This window comes from Mirounga angustirostris, unplaced genomic scaffold (assembly GCF_029215605.1).
Source record: "Mirounga angustirostris isolate CCGP_5_RB_7025 unplaced genomic scaffold, mMirAng1.0.hap1 SCAF_5, whole genome shotgun sequence".
Classification (NCBI taxonomy): Eukaryota; Metazoa; Chordata; class Mammalia; order Carnivora; family Phocidae; genus Mirounga; species Mirounga angustirostris.
In genome coordinates, this window is record NW_026991713.1 from 108,327,527 (window position 1) to 108,340,717 (window position 13,191).

Sequence of the window (13,191 nt, forward strand, 5' to 3'; positions counted from 1 at the left end):
CTGAAATGTTTTCTTTTAAATGTAGATATAAAGATAAGGCAGGACCAGACCGCGGAGTGTGCAATTAGGGCCCCCGAGGGAAGTCCCTGACTCACGCAGAATGAGGTTGAGGTGTGTCCCCTGGAATGCTGGGATTCCCAGAGGCAGGGAAAGCATGCACTGCAGCAGAATGACCTCAGCAGTGCAGTGCATGCTCATGAGCTCAAAGCTCCATTACAAGTGAGATTTCACTGTCTCTCTGTCACCAGCCAAGCCCTTATTGGCCTGGACTTGTGGACCACATGAAGGCCCACGCAAAGGGTGATGTGTGTTGGGAGCAGGGGGTGGGTTGGAACCTTAAACTTGCCCTCGAAAAGTAGATATTAGTTAGAAGGAAAATATTCATCATATCAGATATTTCGAAATACAGGCAGCTGGGTGGGATATTTTTCCAGCTGATTCTGCCTTGAGCTCATCAATCTTGGCCTTTTCTCTGGCCAAAGTCTTACCCTATCTTACGAGATCCGGTTTGAATGACTCAATTGACCCCTTTTCCATAAAACCCATTCTTTCTCTTTCTGCAAGGAGTCTTTCTTCTTTGGAATCCCATAATGCCTCATCTGTCAGCATGGTGGCATTTTTTACTTTGTGTTGTATTATCATTATTTCCACATAGGCCTACTTGCTTCCAGAGCCTGGCAAACAATAAATGCGTGTTGAGTTTAATGGACTAGACGTTTCTATCTGGACACTCGGCATCCTTCAGTTTAATTTCACACTTTGAGTTCAAGCATCCCTGATACGTGAAACCCTATGATTGAGCTGTAAGAGCACATCGACGTGAGCATGCCCCCGGCTCTGTTCATTAGCTTATAGTTTGCCCCCAAATGTTTTAGTAAGAAGAAGAACAATAATTGATGTTTATCTACATAATACAGTCCTACTGAAATTATGTGCAGAGATAATAAATTGTGCTAAGTTGTAAAATGGCTGTAACCCAGACAGCCCTTTATCCATTCTTCCATACTGTACTTTTTTGGTTTGGGCAGAGACAGGTATCAGGAGCCAGAGATCTGTATACACAATCTGCTCGATCTTACGGGATATCTAGTGTTGCATCCCTGCTGTCTGCTAGATCAGTATCACTGGACCCGCTGGCTTGCTCATGCCGACCTCCCCCATACAATTCCTAAACTTCAGGTCTTCTACTAGGAGAACACTTTCCAAGTTTTCGTGGGTCCCGGTGGAACCAAGAGTTATGGCAAGAGAGCACTACGCCAGTGCATGCCCTCCATGTAGTAGGCACTCTGAAGCTTTGCTGCGAACCCACCTAACAAGAGCACATGCTATGACTCTAGGAGGTGTTTCACTAGGAGATCTACATGGTTTATACATATTTGAACTGGTTGCAATTATTTCTTTTTTTTTTTAAAGACTTTATTTGACAGAGAGAGACACAGTGAGAAAGGGAACACAAACAGGGAGAGTGGGAGAGGGAGAAGCAGGCTTCCCGCCGAGCAGGGAGCCCGATGTGGGGCTCGATCCCAGGACCCCGGGATCATGACCTGAGCCGAAGGCAGACCCTTAACAACTGAGCCACCTAGGCGCCCCTGGTTGCAATTATTTCTAACCTGTAGCGTACTTCCTTTTCTCTCTTAAAAAATTCCAATTAAGCAATTTTTACTGTAACATTTTTAAGTTAGAATCTTAACTGAGTTTCTAGAAGTTGCATTTGGTCTGTTCTGAATACTTGTCCTCTTCCCACATCAAAGGATTAGGCTCAGGTTTTAAATTTAATGTAGCTTACAAACACGCATTCAAAAAATGTTAATTGAAGGTTTTAAGTCCCCGAGTCCTTTACTGCCCAGCAAGAGTCCCTGAAAATCTTAGTTGGAAAAGGGGGCCATTTAAGTGTCATCTTTGTGACTGAGCTACTGAAGGTTTCAGAGGTACCCATGTGCAAAGTGACATGTTATTGAAGCAACGAAGCTTCTTCATTTTAAAGAAGAAAGGAGGGGGCACCTGGGTGGCTCAGTCATTAAGCATCTGCCTTCGGCTCGGGTCATGATTCCGGGGTCCTGGGATCGAGCCCCGCATCGGGCTCCCTGCTCAGCAGAGAGCCTGCTTCTCCCTCTCCCACTCCCCCTGCTTGTGTTCCCTCTCTCTTTCTCTCTCAAATAAATAAATAAAATCTTTAAAAAAAAAAAAAGAAGAAAGGAGTTCACAGGTCGGTGAATGTCTTAAAAGTATTCATCTTTTCTCAAGATCTGGGCATGGGGATTTAACCAGCCTTTCTCTTCAACTCTACAGGAGAGTTTCAACTTGTCTTTGATGCTGTTTACTTGTATCCCAGAGTCTAGAGAAACCCCAATACATTTCATTTTCTCCTCCTTTTTTATCAGAATAGATTGCATCCTGATGTCCAGATTTGATAGGTTTCTCATGTAAAAAAGGAATTCAAATGGAATATCTGTCTGATTTTTCTGTACACAATTATATCTGTCCAAGAAAATATGGAAGGAAAACAAACAAACAAGCAAAAAACTCAGGTTTTGCAGAGTATGTGAGGACTTTTTGCCCAAACATGTCTTAAATATGTTTCATAAACTAAGATGAGCATTTTGGGGTGGGTGTGTCAAACCAAAGGTCTTCAAAACCTAATGCTGTCTCCATCACACTGAGGAAATGTAGACCAGTGGTGGTGCCTCCATTCTAGAACATTCGATCTTTATGGTTTCCATATTGGAGTGATTTGAGTAGCTGGATTCTGGAAATGTCTCTAGCTGAAATGCGAAAGTATTAACCTGCTGCACGGAGTCCCTTTTGTTTCCTTTTTTGCCTATGCCACTTGCCAATTTTAACAACTACAGCAGATTTTACTATTTAAACAAAACCAGATGGAACTCCAGTTCAAAGAACATATCAGAATTAAATATTTCTTTTTTAATTAGTCGCTTCTGATTTATGCAAAAAAAAATAACATGAGATCGAAAGAATGTGCAATAAATTCAGACACAAAGGAGCCCACGTAAGCATTATCTCTCTTTATCAGCCAAAAAAGACAAAGGTCAGCCCTTGTTTGGGGACTTAGTTTTTCTTGCCCCTTTCCTTGTTCTTGTGCTGTAAGTACAGTGGCAAGTCAAGGAAACCAGTCTTTCCACAGCATTTGTGCTCTGACAGCCTTATCTAATGTTATTCTAAGTGGCTGGCTCACGGCTTCCAATAGAATTCATCTTTCATTCATGTAGGATTGTTTTACTACCAGAGTTTTGTTACAACCAGTAGTTTGTTTCCACCCGAGAAAATGCTTTCCTTTAATTTAGCTATGAAAAAGAGAGAGAGGGAGATGAATGCAGGCAATTAAGACCAGAAAAGAAAATTGGCGAGGCTCTTCCTGCATTACACTTTTCTCATACTTGGATATTTTTACTCTTTACCAGAATTTTAAAAACGTTTCCTCATTATCTTTTGCTAACAATGACCCATCTCTACCATCTTGTTTTTCAACAGCGTAACTGAATCATTTGCAAAGGTTTGCTTTCTGGTAGCCAGTGTAAATATTAAACCCTAAGTCAAGGTAATCATAAATGGTTTCAAATTCTCTGTAATTATACAAAAATGTATTTTTTTTAAAAAAAAGAAGAATCAGATTTCATTATTGTTGAGGAAGCAATCTCTTTCAGTAATTACCACGTTTTACCACACGAATGGGGCAACAGCATGGATATAGTGTTTGTACATGGGCCACTGATCTGATCTGGGTAAGTCCTGGCTCAGTCACTGGCGACTTATGTGACTCTGGGCAGGGTCCACACATCACTTTGTTCCTCAGTTGCTTTGTCCATAAAACCTTCCATGCATGACTGTTGTGAGAATTGAAAGAAGTGATGATTGTAAATTTAGCCCTTAATAAAATGCTGGACACAAAGGGATTGCCCTATGATTTTTCTATTAATATAGTAACTTTAGCCATCAGTATTTTTTTATGTGATACAGTAATAATGAAAAAATACATAAAGAGATAGAGAACTATGTCACTGGCTATAAAGTGATTACATTCCAGTTGGTCACTATACAAAGTCCAAGATGTTAAGTTAAGGAATGCAATGATCAGATGCTTGATTTAAGCCCACGGATCCTAGAACAGCATTGATGTTAAAATGCTCAGGCTCTATCAGAAAATATGTGTGTTATCTAAGGAAATGAGACAATTGCTTAAAAATATTTTCTTTAGCTTGTAGTGTCTAGTGATGAATTAAACAGCTCTTTGAGTCATCAGAGATGCTCTAAAAAAAAACCCAACATGCTCTCCCTGCTTCAAAATATTTTTCCTGTTTTTAATCAGACTTCAGTCCTTTGTCCTGTATTTTTTCAGGCTCTTGTACTGACCTGCTTTGGGAATGTTAAAAGCTAGTAAACACTCTCTGGCCAATGCTAGCTCAATGGGCAGTATTTTATTGAGCAAGACAGATTTTCATTTTAGAAATGAGGCTTTCCACATTATGACATTACCAATAGCTGGTTATGTATTATTACAGAAAGCAACGATATTCATTTCATGGCTCGGAGGCTGCATCCTGGTGTTTAACCAGCAGTTTGCAGAGGTTTGCTACATGATTTACTACACAATGCTGAAACATGCGCTTTGTCCTCAAATGATTCCCAGTAAAAAGTGTGCCTCTCCTGGCTTCTCTTTATCTGGGGAATGTGTTTCCTGTCATTCTTAACACAATGCCATGGCCATAAAGAGCTTGTGGATTATACGTGTAGACATCTTCCAACAAAGAGCAAGTTGGGATCATGGTCAGGATCCATGCCATGGGGGGCCCTCCAGCCACAGGAGTGGCTAGGAACCCATCCATGGCCCCCCAGAAGTGGACGAGGACAGCTGCTTTCTTCTACTAGGGCACCTCTCCCCAAGCCCAAAATGAAAGTTGGGCTTTCCTCTTCTGTCTCCGCTGTCTAGCGATACCATCTTCTTGGGGGTGGAGCACAGTGAAAGTAAGATGTGGGTAGACAGCCTACCAACAGTGTTAGAATTTTATATTTATATTGGAAACAGGATATCATATTGGGTCACTTCTGCTGATGGGGCTATATAAGCTAAGCCAGAGAGTGTCTGCCAGAATTCAAAAGGAGTGTGCTGGACTTCTGTAAAATAGTCTACACACTCCCAGATAAGTACCAGATGTTTATGTTCGTCACACACACAGAGTGAAGCATTCAACAATTTTAGTGAATGCATTGATGCGCGGCTCCATGCATCCCCCCTCCCATCCTCACACCCCCTCACCATCACCCTTAATGTTAAACAGAAGTGCATCAAACTCAGATGTGAGATCACATCCATCTTCCAATTAAAAATAAAGCAGCTGTGGAATAATGATATTCTTTCAGAATGAGAAGATAGTGATTGGAATGGAGCTGATTGGATTTAGGGAAAGCAGGTTACTTAATTATGGTTATTGTGTGTCTGAGTTTTTATGGAAAGAAAGGAAGTATTGTTCAGGACGATGAACCCTCCAGAACACAGAGGGGTGGCATTATGTAAAACCGTTCTGGGGTTGTAGCTTTATCTTTCCAGCTGTCTGTCTTGGGTCGCCAATCTTGTCTATTATGATGTGAGGTTGGTGAGATCTCATCATAATTCAAAAAGCTAAACCACCAAGAGGATGGCCAGTGGCTGATTTTGAATAGTTTTCATGAAAACTAATTATTTCGGCTTGAAAATGACCAGAGCGCAATACTCTTAAAAGAGCAATACACTTCTTAAAAACAAAACAAAGAGCAATACACTTCTTGACAAAAAAGGGCTATAGTGGTGAAGGAAACACAATAAGTTGTTTAGGGTCCGTTTATTTCATTCATTCATTTCCTCCTGCTTACCTCTGCACCTCCTGATCCTCCTTCTCACCAGAACATTCTTTCCCTTTTGTGCCATTTGCCAGCTTCTACTGTGTATCCTCCAACACCTGTCTTAGACATCAGTGTCCGCTGCAAAATGTCAGCAGTGCGTTGACTCCTTCCTCTGTGCAATGCCCCATTCAGTCATCACGTGTGTGTGTTGGCGGGGGGGGGGGGGGGGTCCCACACTCTTACTGCTCTTTCTGTCCTCACCACTTACTCTAGAACTTAGAGGAGAAGTGGTATGAAGTGTCCACTGAGTGAATGTCAATTAAGTTGAATGAAAATGTTCATGGGTAGCAGACCAATTAAATAGATTATGTTACAGCCTCACTGTGGACTACCACATGAAGCCATTGAAAAATACTTTGGGCATGAAAATATATCCAGCAAACTAAACAAAAAGCAAGTTATCAAACCTAGAGGTAATACAACCTTATTTTTATAATGACAAAACATACATACACCATCCACATATATTTTGCATAGAAAAAAATATTCTGGGAGGCTGTTACCTAAGGTGGCTTTTTCCTAATGTTGGTCTTATGGAGATTTTATTTTCTTCTTTAATCTTCTCTGTATCTTACAAGTTTTCACTAGGCAGCTATTACTTTTCTCTATAGAAAAGCAGATACTCCCTAGAAGAAATCTTAAAAGTCTAGATGGAAGTAGAGCAAAAACACAACATGATGAATTCAGCGGTGGAGACATGAACTATGCACCAAACATCCCCAGAGAAGAAGGGACTTCGTTCTGCCTACCAAACCAGAAAAAGAAAAGAGTCATTTGTAGTCAGAAAAGAAGAAAAGTTTATTTTAGGTCAAGAGAACTTCACGTGGCAAGGCAAGGAAACAGAAGGGCTCATCTTGTGTGAGGAATAACAAATAATTTAACGTGGCGGGAAGGTACGGTTGGAGAGGGATAGATGCAGCAGGTGGGATGAAAGAGGTCGACGGAGGCCAATGTCATGATTTGCGGAGCCGGCTTCACTGGTGAGAAGAGTGTGAACAGCCAGGCTTTAGGCAGCAAGGCCTTCTGGGTCTCCTGACACAGACACGGGAAGTGTGAGCAGCAGGGCTTCTGAGGCTGATGGTGATGCATCTCTCCCAAGCCCAAATGCTGTGAGGGCACTCCTCGAAGATACTTAGGGAGAAGAGACTTGAAAGAACTTCCCTGGTGTTGCCAGTGTGAGGGCCCCCATAGTGCCAGGGAGGCTGTGTCTTGTTAGAGCTCTGCGTACATCCGGTTTTAATTGCAAAGGTTCAGGCCCCAGCCCTAATCATTTGGGAGGTTCCTCATTCATCCTTACTAAATCCAGTGGCAGTAATGTGAGGAAGAAAAATGAAATGAAATTTCAAGTATCCCAGTGTGGGATAAATAAGAGAATCTGCAGAGTTTTAAAGCACAGCAGGAAATTTTAGCAATTACAAGGGGAGGTTGCTAATGCATTTCATTGCTGTTGAGAAAAGAAAATATTTTTTTCTTTTTTACAAGGGATTCTTGCACATGTTTTGGGGGCCTTTCTATCTGGGACATTGGACATTTCCCGTGTTGGATACCCTGTTAATTTCAGTCAGTTACTCCTTCCTTTAAAGTCAATTGTTTCTAATGCCTAGGATTTTTCTAGTTGACAACCAATTAACTTCTTTCCTACCTGGTAACCAAATTTTACCCTAAAAACAAAATTTAAAAATTAGGAAAAGGGACAGCCAGGGAATGAAGTTCTAGAGTTATTTCAAATCAGCCTGAGCTGAATATGCACTCTTGGGGATTTAATCATTTCCACACTGAAGAGCCATTTGTAAGTTTGACAGGAAGAGTTTATTTAAATAGCTCTGCTTCATGCTCCCTTGGACGTCAAGATTTTAAGGGCCCTTCAGCATGAAAGTGGATATGGCATTGGGCATGACTCAATGGATAGTCAGTAAAGCACTAAGTGTTCTGAGAGCATTTGAAAAGAGTTGAAATTGTTGAGTGCAACCATGTCCAGAGTACCCATTAACTTTCAGATCACAGTGTTAGGAAATCAAGAGAGTTTTTGCAGCAACTTAAAATCCCCTGATTATTTGTCTGGAATAGAGTTAGATTTAGGGTTGCCAGATAACATACAGAACATCCGGTTAAATTTGAAGTTCAAGTAAACAATGAACCAGCTGTCAGTATGCCCCCATATTGCACGGGACATACATGTACTAAAAATATTTGTTGTTTCTCTGAAATTCAAATTTAACTGAAGATCCTCTATTTTTACTTGCTAAATCTGGCAAACGTGGATTGCCTCCCTTTTTTGAAATTTGTGCACAAATTCATACAAAGTCTTATGGTTCATTTGTGAAAAAAAATCAAATTTCAGTTAACGAGTAGAGGCCCTTGGTAAAAATGTACTGGGTAAATATTTATTTGTTAAATTAAGATTAAAGCATCTACCATTATTATCCTAAACTATTAATTTCTATTAAAATCTTGCTCTTTTTTCCTCTTAAATCTGGCGATAGCAACCATAGCATAGACTTTATATCTTTAAAATCAAGTAAATGAAATAAGGACAGTTTTACATTGAATGGTGCTCCCTTCCTTTCTAGATGAAATCTGCCATTGTTGAATTGTGTAACTTTAAGTTGGCTTTTATGGACTAGTGATATAGCTGTTTTAGTGATATAGCTGTTTTTCCTGGATGTAACTCTTTGTTCAGTTTTTGAAGTGAATTGGCAACATGTTGATTTAACTACTCCAAGGACCTTCAGGAAAAAGCAATTCATGAAAGACAATAGTCATTCTTCATAAGGCTGGAAATGGAACGGAGCTGATTGGATTTAGGGAAAGCAGGTTTAATGTGCTTGTTAGGGTTAATTGAAATTTTGTTTTCTGAAAATTGGGTTGTCATGCAGTAAGTGGAAAACGGGATTCAGAAGTGGTGGTGATGGGTAGGGGGTATGTTAGGGGGTTTTTTGTTTTTGTCTTTTTGGCTTTTGTTGCTGTTCTCACTGGAAAATGGCATTCTTTTACCTCTTAATAATGAATGTGCTATTGAAACATTTTGTTAATGTTAAGCAGTTGTAACGTGCAGTTACTTTCTGTGTCCTTTAAAAGTATTTGCCATATACTTGTGTATCATTTCTTTAAAGTATCTGCATTATACACAAATAAAATAGAGGGTATAATAAATGAGGGAAACAATTTTAAACAAATAATCAAATGTATCTCTAAAAGGAAATTGAAAATATTTCTAATATATAGACACTAGTAATGATTTTTGTTTTAAGATGATTCTTGGTTACTAATGATGGAAATAAGAAAGGTATAAGAAAAAAAAAAAACCTATGGTTGACTCTTGAACAACCTGGGTTTGAGCTGTGAGGGTACACTAATAAGTGGATTTTTTTTTTTTTGTATGGTACCGTGAATGGATTTCCTTATGATTTCCTTAATAACATTTTCTCTTCTGTAGCTTACTTTATTGTAAGAACACAGTATACAATACATATATAAAATATGTGTCAATCGATTATTTATGTTATCTGTGAGGTCTCTGGTCAACAGTAGACGATTAGTAGTTGAGTTTTGGGGGAGTCAAAAGTTACACACTGATTTTTGACTATGCAGCAGGTTGGCACCCCTAACTCCCCACATTCAAGGGTCAACTATATTTTACTTTACTGGAAACATGGAATCATCGGAAGTCAGAGCTGAAAGGGATCTTCTCCTTCCAGATTATCTAGTCCAACTCCTTTATTTAACAAATGAAGAACTGGAAACCTCAAGATGAAGTGACTTGTCCAAGGCTCCACAGCTAGCTAGTGGCAGAACCAATCTTAGACCCTTGAGTGCCCGATGCCTAGATCTTTGTCCTGCCCACTCATGTCACAGGGTCACAGGAACAACCCAAGCCACTGCACACCTCTGGCAGGAAATCATGGACCTTGAGGCTTTGGTCACCCTCTGTCATCACTGCTGTGCTGCCCTTCAAGCAGCCCAGCCTTCTGGGGTGTGAGACAGGCTAGTAAGAGATGAAGACAGGTGCTGGTGTTGCGGAACTCCGCTGGAAACTTACAGTTGGAGCTCGCGAGCCCTAGACATTGTCACATGGAGGCATCAGTCTTTCCCAGATGACGCCTTGGAATCCACCTTCTTCTCGAGCCCAACTGCAATAAAGACCATGGGAAGATAGGGGGAAGGAAGAAATTTAAAGATGAAACAAAAATCCTTACTTTGCCTTCCTTGTCTGCCCTCCATTCCGGATTATAAATCTCTGGCCCATTCTCTAAACCACAACACTCACAGTGCTTTCAGAGACATATAATTTCTGTCTGCAATCTGGGAGGGGGTAGATGCTGACCAGTGTAATAGGATCCCTTAGACCTGAGTTCTAGTCCAAGCCTCTCGAAAGTCCAATGTGCAAATTTGTCTTGATTTTCTAATTGTAAAATAATGTATACTAATGTGTTGTTAGGAAGATATTTTTATTTTTTTTTTTTAAGATTTTATTTATTTATTTGAGAGAGAGAGAAGAGAGAGCACGAGTGGGGGGAGAGGGAGAAGCAGGCTCCCCACTGAGCAGAGAGCCTGACGTGGGGCTCCATCCCAGGCCCCGGGATCATGACCTGAGCCGAAGGCAGCTGCTTAATGGACTGAGCCACCCAGGCGCCCCATATCTGTGCCTACCTTTAGAAGGAATGAAATGGGGAAATTAGAGGTTGTTGACACCAGATGGATTTAGGGCCTATTGCTCTGAGGTGGATGAAAACTACACTGGGGAATCCACAGGAAAAGATTTTTCAGGTTATGGTGGTGCAGGGTGAGTGACTGACCATGCTTGTATTGTTTTGCAGGTAGACTTGGGTCTTCTGCGCTTTGTCACTGCTGTTGGGACACAGGGAGCCATTTCAAAGGAAACCAAGAAGAAATATTACGTCAAGACTTATAGAATAGACATTAGCTCCAATGGGGAAGACTGGATCACCATAAAAGAAGGAAATAAACCTGTTGTAAGTGTGGCCGCCACCCACCCCCCAACCAATTAAGTCTTTGAAATGGATGATCAATTTTTACTTGTTTGTTTGGGAGCTTTCTGTCTGGCCTGGTTTAGCTTTGGATTGATTTAAAATGAAAAGTGCAATTAGAGGTTTATATCTGACCAAGGGGGTCTCATGTTCCCAGATCCAGAAGCCAAGAGGAAATTATACAGATGTTTCCAAGAAAAGTCAATACCTGCCAAATTAAGTGTCAGACTCAAGAATCAGTTTAAACCTCCCATGGGGATAGGGACTATGCATAGGATAAGCACTGTCCTCTTAGAACCTTAGGCATATTGTTTTGTTTGATTTCCCTGTGTTTCTTCATTCTCTTTCATAGATTCCTTCTTTCTTCCTCTTCGTAATGAGCTGGTTTTAGAAAACTCTTTTTCATCTACCCTCTGTGGCCCACAAACTAATTTACAAGTGTGTTTGGCTGCTTCTGTTAGAATGAAGGGAACGAAAGGCAGTTCACAGTGTTCCCTCAGATCACACAAACGCCTGACGCTCACTCCTCACGGCTCTTAACCAAAGAAGCCACACCAACCGGGCCCCGCCCCGGGCACCCTGCCCTAAGTCATTTGGAACTGAGATGTTCTTCTCAGTCTGCCTGTTTTTTTGAAGTTCCGCTTGCTCTGATTTACTAATCAAAAGATTTCTGAGAACACATATTCACTGTTTCCCCCAAATTGAAAGCTTGCCCTGAAGCCAAGCAAAATGCATGGAATTGATAAGGATAGTAGCAAAGATCCAGGTAACTTGAAATTCCGAGTTTGGGAAGAGGCCAATTAACACGTCTTTGTCTCCTTTTGAGCATATGTGGCCCGGTTTTCTCCTCCTAACTAAGAAAAGCCTCCTGAGTGTGAAGTGAAAGAACTGTTAATTCCCTTTGATTAGCTGCGAAGCCCCCACGCTTACTGAGGGCAAACAAGATGAAAGTAGATATATAGACAGCTACTTTGTGTGAGGCAACTTCTATGGATAGCAAGTTCAAGGCCACTGCCTAGCCCTGGAGGACATGGAACCAATCCTCCATCTGGAAAAGAGAAACCCTCACAGCCAACACAACACTAAAGCTTGTGAAGCTTTAGCAAGTAAATTTTGACCCTAAGTTTCATGACTTATTCTTGAAGTATTTTTTGGAAGACATGCCTTAGTTTCAAACAAATAAACCAAAACATTGATGCCAAGGACATACCAACAAACAAAAGAATCTAGAGAGAGTAAGGAGAACCGACCTCAGGCCTTCAGGCCATTTCTTTAAAACATGAGGGCTGCTTCTCCAACACGTCCTCGTCGGCTGTTGGCCATCGGTTGTCTGCATGGCCCAGAACTCACAGGTTCTGGTGGGGGGCGGGGGAGTGTCTGGCAATGCACACAGCTAGGCCCACAATCTGGAGCATCCTGGGATGCAGAAGGGCTTCCAGAGCGGGAGGCAGACAGATTAAAGAAGGATTCAGCAAAAATATAGGTGTGTCATCTGTCTGAGCACATTCGTTGAAGCTAAATGCAATCCGAACATCCACCTGTAGTCTCGTTATTGTTGCCCACCCTCCTTCCCTTGTACATTGGGGCCTCTCCGACCGTGGCCTCCAACCTCTTCCCTGCCTTCTTCAGGGAGAGTTGGCCGTACCTCATCAAGACCAGCCTTCAATCAACGACAACTCCAGCCGTCCTCCTTATGTTGAACGGAATGTATGCCCTTAACATGGTTTTCAGCAAACGTAAAGTTCCCTCAGTGTGAGCCAGAGTTCACCCCCAACCTGTGCTGGAGGATGCAGCCCTCTTAACTGACTGCCGGTCTCTCCCTGAAGTGGACTTGTTGACCCTTCAAGCATTACGGTTTGGGACTCTACTCCCTCTGGTAGCTACCCATTATTCTTTGTCACACAAAAATGCTCCCACACAGATTGTTTCCCAGAGAGATTTGCTGAAGTAGGACAGAAATCTAAAGGCCATCACAGGCTAGATAAATTATGATATTAAACCATCTCTGGAGAGGGATCAGGCTAACGGCCAACTTCGTAAAGCATTTGACCACCTTCTGTCGTGCAGGCCACTTAAGCTAAATGAAGCAAAAACATCGTCCCGACTTTTAGAAGTCTTCTCTCCCGGGGGAAGAACAAGCCCTGGGAAATTGTGCTCCTCCTCTGAGAACTTATCTGGAAAGGTGGGGAGGAATCTCCAGGCCTCCGAGGGGCCCAGCAACGCCCAAGTGACACAACCTAACTGGAATATGGCGCGGCTAGGCTGTGTGAGAAGCAAAGTGCTAGTTGCTTTTACTTTCACGTGGGCT

General features: G+C 41.7%; 1 protein-coding gene across 6 annotated transcripts in view; it reads left to right on the plus strand.

The window, feature by feature from the left end:
* Positions 1-13,191, plus strand: part of NRP1 (neuropilin 1) — a 137,378-nt gene that overhangs the window by 86,140 nt on the left and 38,047 nt on the right. For all 6 annotated transcript variants that reach the window (XM_064591869.1, XM_064591870.1, XM_045874213.2 and 3 more), the window contains one exon: positions 10,713-10,868. In XM_064591869.1, the coding sequence (XP_064447939.1) occupies positions 10,713-10,868 (156 nt within the window). The remainder of the gene's footprint in view (positions 1-10,712; positions 10,869-13,191) is intronic.